General features: G+C 39.2%; 1 protein-coding gene across 2 annotated transcripts in view; it reads right to left on the bottom strand.

The window, feature by feature from the left end:
• xpo1b (exportin 1 (CRM1 homolog, yeast) b) overlaps positions 1 to 14384 on the bottom strand; it is a 30588-nt gene extending 16204 nt beyond the window's left edge. Inside the window, exons 1-10 of one of the 2 annotated variants that reach the window (XM_047603411.1) lie at positions 13493 to 14384; positions 11829 to 11960; positions 10915 to 11016; positions 7189 to 7261; positions 4374 to 4435; positions 2803 to 2847; positions 1623 to 1804; positions 1006 to 1054; positions 755 to 874; positions 33 to 161 (exon numbers count right to left, since the gene is read on the bottom strand). In XM_047603411.1, coding sequence (XP_047459367.1) covers positions 33 to 161; positions 755 to 874; positions 1006 to 1054; positions 1623 to 1804; positions 2803 to 2847; positions 4374 to 4435; positions 7189 to 7261; positions 10915 to 11016; positions 11829 to 11954 — 888 coding nt within the window. In that variant the 5' untranslated portion in view covers positions 11955 to 11960; positions 13493 to 14384. Of the gene's footprint in view, positions 1 to 32; positions 162 to 754; positions 875 to 1005; positions 1055 to 1622; positions 1805 to 2802; positions 2848 to 4373; positions 4436 to 5531; positions 5980 to 7188; positions 7262 to 10914; positions 11017 to 11828; positions 11961 to 13492 lie in introns of those variants that run through there. The other variant, XM_047603412.1, reaches the window with a different exon arrangement.
• Between the last annotated feature and the right edge of the window lie 4795 nt (positions 14385 to 19179).

Below are 19179 nucleotides of genomic sequence, written 5' to 3'. Positions count from 1 at the left end.
ATCAGCTCTTTTGCGTGAGTCTGTTGTTTGACCTGTTTGAGCTGACACATGGTCAGTGTGAAGAGGGTGACAAACTGCTCCTCGTACTGGCTGACGCTCACGCCGGCGATTTCCGTCAGGCACTTCAGCGTCACGTTGCGAAACATGGGCACGTTCAAGAACTGCACACAGTTCAAACAGATTAAAGTTATTTTCCTTCACCATGTGTGTCTGTTCGGACCATAGACTGTATAAATACGGACGCCATGACAGCTCGTCAAAATCAAAGTAGAGCTCCCCCTAGTGTCTGGCTGCAGTTTAGGTCATAAGCTCCACCCCCTTCATATTAGTGGGCGGGACTTGGGCCAAACTAACTATATTTTTTCCAAAGATGGTTTCTGTTATTTTAGGTAGTTAATATGATGCTGATGCATGTTCAAGTTCAGTAGAAACCGGATGTGACACGACCACCAGTTGCTGTGCTAATCGCTCTGGAAAATTGTCCCATATTAACTTTTTTCTTTTTTTACTTTTTTCTGTTACTTGTTCGAGGTAGAAAAGAGAAGTATTAATTAAAAATATTAATTAAATGGCTCCATTCTCGTGCCAAACTCATCAGACCAGAGGTGCAAGATGTCGACGCCATAAATAACATCAGTTTGTTCAATGCAAGGAAGTGGAGACACGTTGTACATATTTATATACAGTCTATGCTTCTGATTCACTTGAACTAAAATGTCTAAATAATACTGAAGTGTGTCCACGGTGTCTGTACCTTATAAACCAGAGTGCTGATCAGTTTGGTTTCAAAGATGTATCCCAGAGGAATCCAGTTGAGAAAACGCAGAAGAGTCTCGAGGGTGGCGTGGACCAGAGGGGCATTCTGGGAATTTTCCTATGGGATACACACACATACAAAACAGAATAAATAGAAACAACTGAAGATCGGCCTCTGTTGTGTAACAGATGACAACAGATTGCACAACAGTGTTTTAATAGGTTCAGAAAAAATGAGGATGTTCTTACCATGACAAATTGACAAAGCTGGAATATCTGGGAGAATTCATTGCACATGCTGAAAGAAAGAAAGGACATAATGAAGAACATGTGCATCCTGAAATAAAAATAGACGAGATATATGGCCACACTCCTTTCTTTTTAATCACCTTATCTCCTAGTTAATTATACAGCTAGAAAACATCACTGGGACCATCTTGAATACAGAGAGGGAACAATAAACTGCAGCCAGGATGTCGTACTGACACAACAACAACAACAACAACAGTCAAGCTTGACAAGCGACATTTACAGGGCCGAGCGAAATAAAACTCATCATATGGAGAGATGTTAATATTCAAAGCTTCCTCTGCTGTGCAGCCAACAGCTGAGAAACCAATTTAAACAGCTCTTAAGAGTCATGTGCACAACAGACCGCACAACTGCTTGTAATTAAGTCAACATTGAAAATGAAAGTCAGAACCGACTTGACAGGAGTAATAAAACTGTTCCGCTCACAAAAGACAGCCGGCCAATAAGTCCTGCAGCACCATCAAATAAATGTCTAAATGTCTTATAATTTCAATAATTAATTAGCGTATTTGCATCTCTTGACATTAAGACATATTCTGTGATCCAATGCTGACCTGTCTTTAAGGTGCTTGGCCTTGACCTGGGTCATCTGGCCACTGGAGAAGTCAAACACCTCCTCGCTGAGCAGCTTCAAAATGACCATGTTGTTCTGACAAAGGCTCTCGCTGGTGCGACTCGCGCCCACAATGTCACTGATGAAGGTGGGCCAGTGCTTGGGCCACTCCTGCTTCAGGATCTGCAGGCAACATGACACAGAAAACTCGGGGTTAGATTATTCAATCTGCTAAGAAGGAAAATGTTCTAGTAAATTTCATGTCATTTCATGATGTAACCAAACCCTCCTGCTCAAACGCCATCATACATGTGCACACCAATATTTTAAACAACAGCCTCCCAAGTGTGAAGTCAGCAGCTCTTTTGGTCCCTCAAGGCCAAAACAATGTTAGCTCAGCTGACGCAAGCAGTGACTCATTGTCTCTGGGATTAATGCAAAGTCACTCGTGGAGCCGCTGAGCCAATCCGTTTTGCTCCCTCGCACAAATATACATGAAACGCACCAAAAAAAAAAAATCAGTGAGTCACCGGCTCTTCAGTCCTTTCAGATACATCTACGGCTCAGCGTTTACGACAGTGGGATCACGGTGACATGGTTTACGTCGGCCGAGGATTCCAAAGTGAATTAATGTCCAGTTTTTAATAAGAAATCATGAACTTTTTAATTAAAGAGTGACATCTTCAGGTTAGAAGGCATCACTACAAAGGAAGGAACACGAGGCCTAAACTCACATTACATCAAGCTTAATGTAAAGATCCTCAAAACTGTTTAACATTTAGAAGTTACAGGACAGATCTTGATATACATGCACTGTCATTAACACAGTCAGCACTATTATACCTTTATTACTTAACACAGCGAAGAACTAGTGAAGGATCATAGTGTATTTTAGTGAATAAACACAGCAGAAAGTCTCGAGTTAAGGTGCAGGCATAGTTCAGTATATCATAAGTGTCTTAGCCCCTTAACTCTGGCTTTTCAAATGTTCAAAGCAGCGAGTAACTGAGTCTTTGTATAAAGAGAACCGTGTATAATCATGTGTAGATGGACGATCTACGACTTAAAAACATCATATTTGCCACAGAAAAATAATAAAAAGGACACTAGCAGCAAAAGAGGATTTGAGATTTGGTTCTGAAAGTAGTTTTGATTGACTTGTCACTTGTGCCGAAACCTACCTGAACAAGAATCATGTTCAGCTTCCCAATGTACACCTTTTCTTTCTGTAAAACGAAGAAAGAGGAGAGAAATGTATAAATTAAACTCTCGACAGTGCGTCAAGTTCACAACAGGTCGTTTCATCACATCACTGAGACGTTCATTTGACAGACGAGCTTAAAACGATAGAACAAAACATTAAACGTTCGATTTTAATGTTTCATATTGTCTAAGAAGCAGCAACACAGCCCAGGGAGTAACTAAGTAAACACCGGCGTTTGTGTTTATCCTAGAATTATATCCCTCAAACTAAAATAAGAGGTGAAGTCAGGCTTAAATGTTGTTTTCTTTTGGCATCTAGGTCTATTTACAGAATGTTTTGCACCATAACCAGTTCAAACAATCGCTGCTGAGAACGTGGTGGTGAAATATTGTTGGTTGAAGAACCTGAATAATAAAACTGGCGAATGTCTGTCCAGTTGAGTGTAATGTGTCAGGTGGTTTTTTTAATACTTGAGACTGATGCAAACGCCGGCAACATGTCTGGAAAGTGGCATCCCAGCAGGAAGCTAAACACTGACAGCAGCCAGTGGTATTGTTTGTTTTCATTTAGCTGCCACCACCAATCTGTCATTTTCACAACAAGAAACCTTCTCACTAAAAGCAAATGTTACAATATTTGTCTGCCAGCGCTGAAGGGAACTGTTCAACTTTTATTTCTGGTATCACATTTTTTTGGCCAGTTCAATAAAAATCACAGTAAGATCACACCCCAAGATGTATTTTTACTTATTTTTTATTTAATTATACTTATTGTAGTTTTGAACCACAGGCTTTTGGTTTGGTTTCTGTGTCGTATTAGTTTAAAAAGGGTTGAACGATGGACTAATTAGTGCTAGAAACTGACCGATTATAGATATTAGAGAGTAATCGGTATTCAGCCAAAGCTAGGCTAATTAGCTTAAATATTACCCTGCTAAAGACTTTAACCAAGTCAGTAACAGCACAATGAACGTGACAGTAAAGTTACAGCACCTCAAACTAATATTACACTCATTCGGGCGGCTGCATGTTAACAGACTAGATAAGATCGGAGCAAATTAGCATAACGCACCGCAAAAACGTACAAAACTGTCTGGTCAAAGTTAATATTTATCATGTTTATGATATATGTTATGTTTAAAATGTTCATATGCTGCTTATTCTTCACGAGTTCTGATAATAAAAGTATTTGAATATAGTAAAATGTTCTCCCTTTCAATTTAAAGCTTTGTAACAAGCGTTTGGAATATTTAAACCATTAAAAACTGCTTTTTAATCGTCCAATATATCGTTTATCAGAATCTCAATGTCAAATGCAGAAGGAACCGAGTCCAATGCCGTTGCACCAAGTAAAACATTAAACTGCCACAATGCAGTCAAGCATTTGCTAATGTTATTTTTCCATTTTTTCTATTTTAAAGCCAGTTTGAACAGAGCTTAAACTTTAAACAGGTGCCTAATCCTTCCACGATATCGTGTGCAAACTCTTCTCAACAATTTCTCCAAAAAAAAATATAATGCACGTTCGATTTAAAAATTGTTTACTCACCTCAACATTTGATGCGTCTGATGAAGTCTTGATAATGAGGCCAACGACATACTTTTTAATACCTGCCAAAATACACAAGGATATGGAGAAGGGGACTGTTAGCGTGCACCAATAAAAACGGGGAACGTCCATAAATCCTGACATGTCGAGCTGCCTGGAGCACATTACTCAGTAATCCTAACAGAGTGTGCTGGCTCACAACTATCTCAATCTGCCAATTTTAGCAGCGTATTTCTACCAAAAAAAAAAGAAAAAGAAAAAGGTGTGGTCGTCCATGTTCATACTGTTGCAAAGCCAGTTGCTAAAAAACATGGATGTGGGGTGCAACTACCACTGAACCTCTGGAGGGGAAAACGTTTCTTTTTTTTGGTCAGTTCAGTGGAAGTTCCAGTTCCCCGGGTGTTTTCACACATATTGAAGATTTGTCACTTGTTAAAAAAAAAAGAGTTTTCAACTCCCTCGCATTAATTTATATATCTAGATTGTAGCTTTTACTATTTTAGGCTTAAGAGAGAGGAGCTGAAAACAAGGCAGTACCCTGTCACAAGGTGGGGGGGGGAGACATACTTGCCGGTCGGCCTGCACTGCGTTTGCCACTTGAACAAAACTCAGGTATCTACGGTCAGAAGTAGGCAAGTCTTAGGTCAATGGGGAAAAAAAAATAATAATTTTTGAGCAAAATTATAAAAGAATAGAGGAAGGCAGAATCGAGTGATTTGCATGTGATTGTTAATTTAATTTAATTGCTTTTTAGAGACAATTTTAATCCCACTCCGTTTTTAAAAAATTGTCGTAGGCGCTAAGTAACAAGCAAAATTGGCAATTACGCAACAATTAAGGAGTCTTTTTCTTGTCATAACCATAACAAAATGACAGCAGCGACACAACTGCAACATGTGGTTTAAAGTTTGAAACCCACTCTAGGTTTCTAAGATATAGGCACAGAAACAGAGCTGCAGATAGGAACCACGCTCTCGTGTTACGTTATCATATTGCTGCCATCTTACCAGGAAACAGATCTCAAAACGGTCGATGAACCTGCCGCTGCAACGGGCCAGAGAACAGAAATTCATGGAATCTAAATTACGTGGAATTACTTTCAACACCAAGTGCACAGCCTTGGTCAAAAAAAAATAAAAAAAATAAAAAAGTTCCCACCTGGATTTAACTGAGCAAATACATAAGGACTGGATAATCACTACGAAGGTGATTATCTTTCAGCTGGCAACAAGTTATTTAACCCCCAGTTGATGCAACGAGTAGCTTCTCATTTCTTCAACGTGCATTTCGATTTTTCCCTGGCGGCGCGAGTATATTCCAAGACGACCGTGGCAGGATTTATGGGGCTCAGATAGTGACAGAGTGTTTCAGGGAGCGTGACACCGGATCGTTTTCACACCAGAGTCCGGTCCTTAACCCCATTGAGAATCTCTGGGAGGTTGCTGGAGAAGCCTTTTGTGCTGTGGTCGGACTCTCCCATCGGCAATAAAGCAAAAAACATCTTTGGTGAGAAGTTATTGCGACACTGGATGGAAATGAGTCTCGTGTGATTGTAGAAGCTTCTTAACGAAACAATGCCGCAGCGAATGAGTGTTGTAATCAAAGCTAAGGGCTAAAGGCCAATGAAATATTAGTGTGAGACCTTTTTTTTTTTTTTGGACCAGGCAGCGTAAACAATACAGGTCAACAACACTCTGTGACATCACGTTACTGTACGGTTAGCTCAGTATCACCTACTGCACTTTATATATTCCATGTACTGTAAATATTAGCGATGTCACGCCGATCCGACATCGATCTTGTGATCTTCTTCAACACTGGTCGAGCAAAATCCCAATAAACAAAACACAAAAAAAAAAAAATTCCTATCTTCCTTGTAATCTCCTCGACGAATGTTCACATTGCACAATTTATAACTTTCTGGCCGACTTCCTTTTTTCACAGTAACGTACTTCCACACACAGCAGACGTGTGATGATTTTTGACATTGGAAGAAGAAGAAGGAGAAGAAGAAGAAGCAGCACTGGAGGAAATAGTATATATATTTATATAGATATAGACCAGTCGATATCTTGGGATACAAATATCATATTACTACTATCAATCGACCTTGGGTGCAAAGTCTGAATGTTGGGGTTCTTTTTTAAGATTTTGTACAGAAATATAAATTATGATGCATATATAACCTTCGTCTGTGTTTAGCAAAGCCTCTGGAAGACGCAGGGATTATTTACACAGTGAAAGTCGTCCCCTGAGTAAGATGGCAGCAACTTTATAACATAATCCACAACAAGCTCTATTGCATTTAACAGCTTCACATGTCTACGGTTATTAATGGACATCTGGATTTCTTACAAAGCTCCCATGTGGCAGCCTTTACTGGTAGTTTAAAAATAAAAATAAAAAAGGCCTCCGGGGACACGCCAATAACTCATTCTTTGTTCTCTGATGTGTACAATGAGAGTAAGGGACTCGTTTAAAGGCGTATTCCACCTGAATGTTTTAAAAATTACAAACACGAGAGCCTCAACGTTTAAACTTTAACTTCCTCAAAAGATGCCCCTTTGCGTATCATTACAAAAAAATAAGTGCTGGGATGTTTTTGGGTTGTTTCCTCTAGAAAAACTGAGCATAGTCCAACCTTTCTGCAGCAGCCAGTGCAAGCTAGTGGAGCAGAAAGCAAACCAGCATGCTTGGAAGAGGAATTCTCCTCAACATGGCAACCACACGTCACATTTAAGAACAGAAAAAAAAAAAAAAAAAAAAAAAAAAACTCAGATAGAACGAGGGAACTGTGCCATAAATAAAGTTTTACCTTCACACTGATTTCTGGGGAGAATCTTCCATCTCGTTTTGATAACCGTTTCCAGAATCTGAAGAGCATAGTACTGTAACATGCAAGGAGGGAGACGCGTTAGGATGGAGCCATAACATTCAACAACATGCAACTGTGTCTTATTTTAATACAAACCAATAAACAGTATGAAGTGGACCAGCCTGTCATAACATTTCTAAATTGGACTGGAGTGAACCACATCTTTCATGCAGATTTGTTGTATGCACAATATTCACTTGCAGTTTTTTTCCCCTTTTCCTTTTTTTAATCTCTACAAGCAGCAGAAAGCTGGAACACTGCAGAAGTCCTGCTGTTTCTCCCAGCATCACACCAGACAGCAGAAAAATACACCAACCCATTAACCAGCTTTTCTTTTCTTTTTATTTTTTTTTTTGTTGTTGCTTTCTAGCTGAGTCTAATGATCAAAAAGAAATAAAGTTCATGTTCAGTATCACTCTAACAAGGCTACACAAACTATGCAGGGTTGGGCATCGAGAACTGGTTTGTCAAAATTTGTTCCAACTCGATTTTGATTCGTGAACGTAAAGTGTGAACCCACCAGTGCTTCTTGGGTCTATCTCACAGGTGGAGCATGTGTCACACAGGTACGGTGTTTATAGTAAGACAGACAGGTAATAAGTAAATAAAGGACATGGCCACATTTGGAACAACATGAAAAACGCTGCCCGCTCATTCGTTTGAACAGATGCAGCAGTGACGAAAAGAAACTCGGACAATTCCTCGTTTCTACAGATCACCACTATGAAAAATAAAATAATAATAATAATAAAACCACCTTTCAGTCTTATAAGCCTCCAAACTTATAGATCTAACGTGCAAATTTGCAGCAATATAGAATAAACAACACAAGAACCTATGATGCCGATGCTTAATTTGGCTCAACCAGAAAGATTTTGTTGTTCAGACTAAAATCTACTAAAAAAAAAGTGCAAAAATAAAGTTTGTTCTTTACCACAATACCACACCAAGATCTGAACCACTACTCAGTCTGGACGAGAATCAACGACCGAATCCAAAGTAATAAAAAGTTGTCGATACCCAACCCCAAACTATGCGATTATACTGTTTTATTAATAAAAATAATAGTTCATTCACATCTAAGCAAAGACTAAATCAGATCTATTTAACTGGTGTGTCACAAGGAACAGCAAGACCAACCACAGGTTTATTCTGTATCAATTTATGATTTACTGATTTTGAAGCATTAAGAAAAAAAAAAAAAAAAAAAAAAAAAGACAACACTTAGTTTAAAAGTTAGTCTTTGATCTAGTGTTACTTCATCTGAGAACTCTTTCACCTGTAGGATCATTTCAGGAGAACAAAGATTTAAAAAATATTAATGAATGTGCATGTAAATAGGATTTAAAACAGGGTTAGCGACGTGCTGCAGACGATGCACGGTGGAAAGATTAAAAGTGAAATCTCCTTTACAGACACACCGAGTGTTTCTCTTGTGCAGACCTGGTATTAACATGTGTGCAGGGTAATCTAATTACAAGTATGCAGCTTTAGATACAGGTGTGAAAGCATCGAGATTTGAGATCCGATTTCCCGAAGCACATTTGGCCGCGTTCTTTCAGCACGTTGCATTTTATTCTCATGTTATTTCATTTGATCCTTTACTTTGGCATCTTAAATCTTAAATTAGTAAATCGCATAGTTTGCGGTTCTGAAACTGTGCTAACTTTAGCTTTAGCTTTAGCTACTGTGACTATTTTACTAAATTTTGCCTATTTAAGATCGGATCAATACTCAGATCGTCTGATACTGAATATGAAAAGATCTGTACCTGTGTGTAAAAATAACATATATTATTAAATAGAGATCTATTTATTAGAGACGCCGTCCAATTTTATGTGTGAACGACTGTGGTCACCCAAGGTACATGTTAATACCAGGTGTAAACACGTCAATAAGTTGTTTTTTTACACCTTTAATTTCCCCACTGTGGGATAAGTCGAAGGGTTTTATGATGACCTACAGCGCATAACACATCACAAGAGGTAAGAAGAAATCATTAAGTTGCTTAGTAGTGTTTTAGCTAAAGCATATCTTTAAAAAAGGGGGAGGGGAGATGGAGAAAAGGTTGCGAAGACAGCGACAGGGTTGAGGGAGGGAAATAGCATCATGATCCCTACAGGTGAAATAAAGTCTCTTAAAAATAAAAATTGTCTCTCTACTATAATGGATCCTACTGACTGCAGCCTGCACCCTGCCTGTGTCCAATGAAACAGATGCAATAGAAACGGATGAACAGAATTCAGTCAAAGGGAATTTAAAAAAGGGTAGACCTTGTGGAGGCCTGCCGTCAAAGCCTAGCTGTGTCATGATGCACAGGATGACACACCACTTTTCTTCCTATTACAAGCCATAAACATAATGGAACATTGTGATTAATGTCAAATAGTCACAGCTTGAATTCATTTACATTTTCATATATAACGATTATTGTAGTTACGAGGAAAAAGGCAGAAGCTCAAAGGTGCTTTGAAATTATGCTCTTTTTTTGAACTAATATCAAGGTAAAGGCAGAATTCAAGAAGTGTTTACCTTTTTGTTTCCTCTTTTCTAATGCCCCTATTTATTTGGCAAATTACGAATAAGAACTAGGGAAGAAAATGTTAATACATCAACTTAAACATTAGTAATCAATGTCAGTGTTAAAAGCAATATTTACAGGCAAACGTAGCAAGGAAAAAGGCAAATGTCATCATTACTTTGAGGAAGCAGTGGATGTGTTATTTCATCATATAAGATTACGACTGATCTTTTTTAAATATCACAGTCAATTTCAATTTATCTGATCTTCCAATGCACCTGAATACTTGGAAAGTCGAAGACTTAATAACTCACAGTTTGCTTCACCACCTGTATCGGTGCACACTTATCTGTGGACACATTGTAAAGGCACAGGAAGTGATTTGTGGACTTCGAATACAAGCTTGAAAGGACCCTGGGATGTTAATCATTAACCAATAATTGTGTTATTATAATTGTAGTGGCAGCTTTTTTATCTGTGCTCTCTATTTTTTTTTACAACTCTGGTCGTAAAAAAGTAAATGCAAAAGAATCAGTTTGTAAAAAAACAACTCTAAAGGCCGTTCAGGTTAAGTGAACGAGTGCACCAATCAAATGAATCAGGGTGATTCAGGAGGCAATCTCTGCACAATAGTTTCCAGTTCCTCCCAGTCAGTCCTGGCTGCCTCATTTTAAATGGTGAGAACAGACTAACGCCACCTACTGGTAGTGATTTAACTACTGATGCATGCAGAAAATGCACCTAACACTCGGTCATTGTCTGTAGTCTTTGCGGTGTGTTCATTCAAATGCAACTTTTGGTTCAGACGCAGGCGACGTGATGCAATACCACAGTCTGAATTTATTGCCAATACTTCTTTGATGTCTGTTTGGTGCGTTTGATCTGTTAGTCCAGCACTAAATAAATAAATATGACCAATACTCTACTTCTGCCGGAGTTAAGTGGTTCTGTGGTATGTGTGTCTATAAAAACCCACCATAAAGCATCGTTTATATAAAAGATATGGTAAAAGCAAACCGTTGTGACATAGCATAATGCTTATTTTGTTTGTTTTTTTTTTGTGTGTACTTTCCAAAGAAATTAGTTCTTCCTCAAAGCATAAGCAAGTGTCTTTTTGCTGACTTTCAAGGCTGCAGCGAGCTTACTTTGGTGTTCATGTTCTGGGAAAATTCAAGGATGGTGTCCACTCTCGTCCAGGCGTCCGGGTGCTCTTTTAAGTGTGTTAACACTTCCTGTGCCATTCTTTGCTGTGAAACAAACGAGGATGACACCTTAGACGTACGACGAGATGACATTTAAGAGACTTAAACAGTCAGTGCGTTTACATGCACAACTTAATCAAGCTATGCTCAAAATTCGACTTTCTGAATGCAGCACTCGTCACAGTTTACATGCAACGGAGACAATCAAATAACTGACGGGAACAAATCCTCCTCCTCCTCCTCCTACTCCTCCTCCACACTAGGTGGCAATATGTATCTGGTCAACGGGTTAATACGACCCCCTTTTCCAGTCGACCTATTACATCATATAATAAACAACTGGAGTGCTTCAAGTGGCAGACTGGCATTTCAAACAACAACATGATGGATAATAGAACAGCTTTTTAATACTGTACGTAATGTGCCCTGTATCCCTCTTGGTCTGCGAAAGGTTTTCTTGGATGTTTTTGTTCCAGGGTCATACGCCAGCGCATCAGTTGTGGAGCATGTGTGTGCGCACGCATTGTCTAGTTTAACTCTCATTACGGCGTATACATGCTGGTGTAGATTGATTCCCAAATCTTCATTTTCTGAGTGTCTTTGTCAGATATTAGTCAGAGTAACGTGTTTACTTGTGCTTACATTTTCCAGTTAGAGTCTGATTAAGGCAATTTTTTTTTTTTTTTCACGTGCATGTAAACATACTGAGTCATTTACAGACTCATGTCATATGACAATCATGTGTATCTGTCACTCCCGGATAAGATTTACTTTACAGATAAAAATGTGCGAGGAGAAACAAATGTAGAGATTATTATTTTAGGTCATGCATGAATTAATAGAAAGACACAACATACCTGTGGTCCCACCCCATGATATAGACAGTTCACTACATTATCCAGCAGGTTGATATCCAGTTTCTGGTTGAAGTCCAGCAGCTGCTGTGCTGCATGGTCTGCTAACATTGTCATAATTGCTGGCATAGAGCTCTGCAACAAGGACAACAGAGGGAGGGGTCATGAGTGCAGTGAACACATTCAAAGAGCAAAGTCATGTGAACTGTGTGTTTAGAAACAATTCCAAAACAGCTGACCGTATAACAAACATCCCCTAGACCCACCAGTGAGCCGGCATTTTAAGAAGCTCACGGTATCACATGCTGTTCAGAAAAAGTGTACGAGAGGAATGAGAATTCTGTCATTTCTTCTGCTGGGCTCAGTTTAGAAAAAGGGCAAATTGGCTGTTTTTGGTTTGCACCAGGAGTCAGGACTTGCAGGGGAGCACAAACCAAGCAGGAAAGACAAATTCACTCAATTCTCACACTCAAGAGGCTCATAACATTGTAGACACTTCTCTAAAAAGGGTCAATTAACCTTAACTTTACTATTGATACTGAGCTCTTTTGGAAGTGTCCCCACTATCTTTCAAATAATAATAATAATAATAATAATAAAAAGGAATGGGTCAATATTGATCAGTAAACAGTTGAGTAAACCATTCATAAAACTCAATGACATTCCCCGGTTGGTTTAAAACAAACAAAACCTAACAATAGACCCTGAAGTGGAGACACATTGCCCTGCACACTCTCTCTCTGTCTCTCTCTCTCTCCCACCGATCACACACTATTTATTCCACGACCATTTTAACACGATTAAACGAGCCATGTGCCTGATAAACAAGGCGACGTCACGTTGTTTACATCTGCAAGTGCCTCCAAAACACCCACCCCGCGACACAAACGCACAGCAATCACCGACAACAACTGCACAATCAATACAGTTAAAGGACTTTTTTTACTTTTTTTTTGACTGAGTTTTAACAAAAAGTGTTTAACTGTGCTCTTTCTAATGTGTGCTAATGGCGTGCTTTAGCAGCCATGTGGCTCACTACAACCACTCCCACCCACCACCAGGATAAGCAGGGAGGACGCAGGACGCTCCATACATTAATATATTCAGCCCATCACAGCTGCTTTTAACTTGCTCCGGATCCACAGCAAGACTACAAAACCCTTAACCCTTTCACTGACTATTTATTTATTTATATGTTTCCCCCTTTCAGGTTAAAGTTAGCGGCGGCTAACGACTTAGCAACGTAAATGTGACATCCGCTCACATCACGCTCACTGTCGTGGTGGGAAGAGAGGCACGGATTTAATTTAAACACACACGCCGTCATCTGCAATGTAACGTGACAAGCTGCTTAGTTTGTTTTTTTTTTAAAAAAAAGGATAAATAAAAAGTAAAGTTACAGTACTTCCTCTTAGGTAATCCGAGTCCAAGAGCTGAATGCTAGCTAGCGGTCAGTCGAAGGCTACTCGGTGCCACTGATGCTACTGCGTTTTGAATTAGCGTTTATTATCGTGACTATGTAAACTAAAACACAACTTAATCCGCTCTAAATAAAAAAAAATTAACACAATTTATTCCGCGTATAGCAAAAAAAGGTTAATCACAGCATGGCAGTTTTCTTTCTTTTTTTTTTTTTTTTTTAGCACTTCACCCCAGTTATTACCTACCTAAAGTCCGAGGCTCTGACTGAAAAGAGGTGGCGTTTGCCCAGAGAGAAGCTATAAAGGTAAAGTGAGCACTTCGGTATCTTTAGTTGGGAGAGATTTTTCCTATTTTCTGCAGCGTTGACTATCTCCAGCTCCAGCAAGTGAGTGATGTCTGGCTGGTCAGAACCACTGATGTGGATTCCCAAACTGCTACCACGGCAACGCCAGCAATCTGTAACTCCGATACATTTTACGAGACAAAGCAAAAAAACCTTGATTGAGTTAATTAATTCGTTACTTTTAATGTATTTTTTTTATATATTTATATTTATATATTTTTATATATATATCCAGCGGGGCGGTATAGAGGTTGTGTGCCTTCGCCTCCTCTCCTCTCTCTCAACTAACTCACAACCGGTTGAAACCGGTTCAGACTGGGAGATTCCATCTCGGTTTAGTTTTCAGCCGATGGCGCCGCGTAAAGTTTGGACTTTGGGTCCCGCCCACACCGCGCCGCGATTGGCCGCCCGATCGGAGGAGACTTCCTACTTGGCCTCTGATTGGCGGAGAGAGCTGTCAGTCAATTTCAATTCGCTCAAGCGCCCACGCTGCCGCTCCGCCCCCCCGGAGAGAAAAAGGAGGGCAGACTCCCAACGCAGAACGGACTCGTACACGACTCCGCGAATGGCAGAAATATAAGCAGAATAAATTTAATTTTAACGCCACTCTCAAATTCACGTCGTCTTAATCCACGCAGCCGCATTTATTAACAAAAATTTTAATATTTTTTTATTTTATTTTTTGCAGCGTTGCAAACACGCGTACGCTGCGACGACGCATGAAACATTAAATCCAATTTAACGACTTTTTTTTTATCCACTTATTACACCCCCCCTCAACTCATACATCCATCCATCCACGGCTGCACCGCTACTTTTTTTTTTTTTTTTAAAAAATGACACTTTCATTTGAGCTGTCAGTGCACGTACACTTGTTAGTCAGGAGAAAAAAACCCGCAACTGCCATTCATTTTGCCTGTTGCTTTTTTACAAGCTGGTAATTTTCCACCAGCCACGAGTGGGAGTGGTTTACGCGATCATGAACGGCACGGGGTTAGAAAACGACCTGGAGGATGAATATGTTTAACGATGCAAAAAAGAAAGTAAGGCTTTAAATGCGCAATTAAATGCATAAAGTGCGTGCATATTATGTTTGCATAATGCGCGCACTGCGCACATGCAGCGTGCGTAAGGATGTGCGTTTTTCCCTAATTGCGTGCACCGCTGTCAATTTCGAGGATGCAAACATGACAGCAGTCTTCTTCTTTTTTTTTTGTGTGTGTGTTTTTTTTTTTTTTTCTTCTTCAGCGATCACGTGGCTCAGCGCGCTACTTGATGGAAAAATACTGGATTTGGTGTGTAGTGGAGACAGTAGCCTGCGCACACACACACACACAGTGAAGTGGGTTCAGAGAGGATTCTTCGAAGGGCGTCTTGTCTTGTGGGGCTGGTGTTTACCCAGCAACACCGTCGTCTTACCGCTTTTTTTTTTTTTTTTATATACCTTCCGTCCCTCTCTGCTCTGCACGGGTCGTTTTTGGTCATTTCACCGAGCACGACGCCCCCAAAAGTGCTGCATGTGCACTTTCTATTTTTAAAAAGTTGCACATGTCTTCATTCGGTTTGCTCGTGAAATTAAAACGTCTCATTCGCAACCACCTTTAAAAAAAAGTGCATTTACTAATTGTTATATTCATTAACTGTGAAGTGACAGTCACACTCACCTGCAGAGTATTGCACATATTTTAATCTGGGGGGAACACAAAAAAAAAAAGTTCCAAGATATAGCAGTAATTCACCTGTTCTGTCTATGCACCGCGTGTCCTTGGATCAGCCTCACCCCTTCCCTCCCCTTTCCCTCCCCAGACAGAGAGTGTTGGCCTATATCCGAGCCTTTGTTATTAACAAACAAGATTTCAAAGCCTATTATCTATGTGTGTGTGTGTGTGTGGATTCGTGCAACGCCATTTGCTTTTGCGCCTACGTGCCCCTTACATTCCTAGAAACCTCACACTGTTTCATACAGCCAGCCCACTTTTCTTTTTCTGTTTTTTTTTGCCACTCAGTTGTCTGAAGTTCAACCATACCCAACCATATTTGTATGGTTGTGAAACTGCATGCTCACAGTTGTCCATATTTGTTATTTTTTACTGTTACAAGTAAAAATAAGCATGCAAAGATGACTTTTCAAACAAAACTCTGCACAAGTTTGTGTGTTTGCCTTCACTTGCTGTCAAATAATATTAAAAAAAATGTAGTGAATGAAGTTGTTTGATGAAAAAATGATTTTCCACAAAGCAAAACATACAATCAGAGCTGGGTTTTACTTATTCTTTCCCCACTCGAAGTAGGCCACACTTAAAAGTGCACGTCAGTCCGATGGAGTTAAAAATAGATGTAGTACTACGATAATTCATGTAATTTCATTCAGAGAGTAGTTCTGTTTGCTGCCTGCAGGCCCTCGCTGTCCACTCACACACACACACACACACACACACACACACACACAACCGGCCTGACTTAGTGCAGCGCAGGAATTTGTTGTCAAACGTGTGTGAAGTTTGGAAGGTAAGCAACCTCAGTCAGGCGCAGGCTGGTTAAATCTTGTTCCGTCTGGTTGGGGCCAGTCCATTTACATATATTATCATTGCACCACACTAGGGGGCTGACCTCCTGTGTGGCAATCGACTAAAAACGAAAACAAAACAAACAAAATTTGTAATTTGTCGCGCTGCTGCTGCTGCCACCTGAAAATCCTTGGCACCGGCCGCTCGTGTCTGGGAAAAAGAGAAATGAAAGCGGGACATTTTTTTTTTTACATGGGTGGTATTGCGCAACAATGCTGATGTGACAGAGACAAGTCAACATGTCAGTTATGAATCAGGCTCCCGGGAATGTTTTTGACCTCATATCGTTTCATCTGCTTTATATGATCTGTACAGGAGTTCGTATCTGTTAACGTGGGATGAGGACACTTTATTGCCTTTTGATAAGCCTGCTGCTCCAGTCAGTGCTGTCTGTGTGGTCAGGACATTATATAAACAAATAACAGCGCCATCTTCTGCAGAACCAGCGTTGAAACCAAGTCTGATGTTTGATCCGGGAGCGCCGCCTGCTGGAGAAATGAAACACTGCAAGTCCCACTATATACGCATATGAATGACTTAAACCTTATAATGTGGTGGAAAGCTGCACAAAATTATCAAAAACAAAAACACCCTCATATCTATAACTTGTTATCCATTCATATTCATGTAAACACTGGATTAAATAACCTATAACACCACAGATGATTCTTCAGTTGTGTTACAATAGCTGTTCTTGAGGATATCATGAAGAAAAAAAGGATCTTTTTACACATTTTACCTTTCAAACGGGTCAGATTGGATCCTGACACAATATAAGGGTTAATATGCTTTATGTGAAATTGTAATTGTGATTTAAATCAGTATTTCTCATTGCTCATAAGTGTTTTGATTTCACTGGACCCAATGCGTTACATCCTCTACCTGCTCCATTTAATTGGACTATTTCACATCTGGACAGGAATGATGCTGAGAGGGTCACGTCCTATTTACACCTCAGACTTCAACTACAACACAGAGTCATGTCACCTGCAGGAGCTTTTAAGAGATGGTAGTGGATGGTATCTATCTGTCTAATCCTTCCATTTCCTGAGATTCATCCATAGATTTATTCTTCAGATGTGAACCTCTGTGTTAATTATTCTAGTGACAGTTTCTGTAATTAATATTTATCTTTAATGGGCATTTGATCTGGATATTTACTCAAGTTTAAGTACATAATTATTATTAGTATTCCAATATAATCAAATGTATTTATAAAGCACAATTTAAATAAACACAAAAGTGCTGTACAGTGAAAATATTAATATTTGATTTTTTTTCATTTTCTGCTCCTTCATACTTCATAACTCTACATTTCAGGGGGGAAATATTCTTTGCTGCACTATTTTCTGCTTTTCAAATGACTAAACTAAACATGACCTTTGATAAGTGTTGTTCCAGTTCACCGACTTATTTATTTTCTATTACTGTACCTACTTAACATCCTCTATTCTCATGTTTCCTGGACAGGAAGGGAGTCTATCACTGGCCGATTTTTAGAATCACCACTTAAACTAACAAGCATGTTTTTAGAGCCCATGTGTCAAACATACGGTCCGGGGGCTGAAAGCAGAAGGTCTGATCTGGTACCAAAATGACGTAGAAAACATAGAAAATAACTAATATCTCTAATTTATCCACTGTTTCAGAAATAGACTAGACCAGGACTAAACAACCAACATCAATTTACCCAAATTACACTTATATTTCATAATGTAAACATTCTTCCAATTTACTTATTCAAACAAACAAATGGAAAAGGTCTGGACTGTCGTTATTTATAGGTTATTATGTTACTATCTTACTGGTGAAGCCCACTTGAGATTAAAATGTTGAGATTAACTGAGCTGTATGTGTTCTCCAAACTAAAATAAGTTTGACGCCCTGTTAATTCAGGAGCCAACTCAGTGTTTGTCTTTCTTTTTATATCTGTGATTTTAAGTGAGAGTTAAAAACAGGGATTTTTACTTTCTTGCTTCATTTCAAGTTCCAAATGTCGCTTTTTTCTTTTGACAAATAGACTTTTTTGTGTTTGTGGTTAATCATAGTAAAACCTACACCATCAAACCTCCTTAAAAAAGAATAAAAAAGAAAAGTGGTTCCCATGCAGTCAAACAGTATCATTGATTAAAATGTTAAAAACTGTTTTAAACATTTACTTTTGCTGAATTTTGACACTGCTGGTTACTTTACCTTCCTCTAGGGGGCGCTGTCAGATTACTGAAAGGAGACACTACTACATGCTACTATACTCTCATGTGAGGGTTTTAAAAATTGTAAAAGTGTCTTAATTTTCATTTCTATCATCAAGATTACATGAGACTTCATGATATTTGAGGAAAAGTAACCGAAAGTAGAGCTGCTTTAAGAGTTTAATGCAGAGGATTGCGACTTTATTAGAGACAGTTTTACAAAACATGAATTAAAAGTTGTTTGTGTTTCATTCTTGATGATGCTTCTTGCAGAATTTTTACTAGCGAACAGACCAGAACGTCTCAGTCAGTCAGACTAATGCACGATGTGACGATATCTGAATGGGACACAGGGTCTATTACATTATTTTCTCAAACTAGAATAAGAAACGAGCATCAGAATGAACCAAACCTGTTCAACAAACTCACATAAGAAGCTACAGTTCAGAGTAACGAGGTAAATGACAGCGATCGCGCTGTGACGAAGGTAAAGAGCTCAGTAACAACAGCTCAGTATTGTGGAGATGATCAGTGAATAAAAGAAATGCAGTGGATGTAAATGTTTGAAACGAGATGAAAGCAAATTCTCAGAAGCTGCTGCGATGGAGCAAAATCCCACAACAATCAGTTTAATAGCAGCACAGGAAGGCGTTACCAGATAAAAAGGTAATTATACCACGTAAATACAGTTCATTCATTCATCCTCTGCAGCTGTTTGTGTTCTGGACGGTCGCTTAGACGCTGTAGAAGAAATAAGTTTTCACCTCCTACCTTCTAAGTGTGTAGAGGAAAAAAGACATTAAATAAAATATGCATCGGTCTAATGAAGT

The sequence above is a fragment of the Mugil cephalus genome, chromosome 13, assembly GCF_022458985.1.
Source record: "Mugil cephalus isolate CIBA_MC_2020 chromosome 13, CIBA_Mcephalus_1.1, whole genome shotgun sequence".
Taxonomy (NCBI): Eukaryota; Metazoa; Chordata; class Actinopteri; order Mugiliformes; family Mugilidae; genus Mugil; species Mugil cephalus.
Note: the sequence above shows the minus strand (reverse complement) of the source record. Positions and strands in the feature narration are given on the sequence as shown.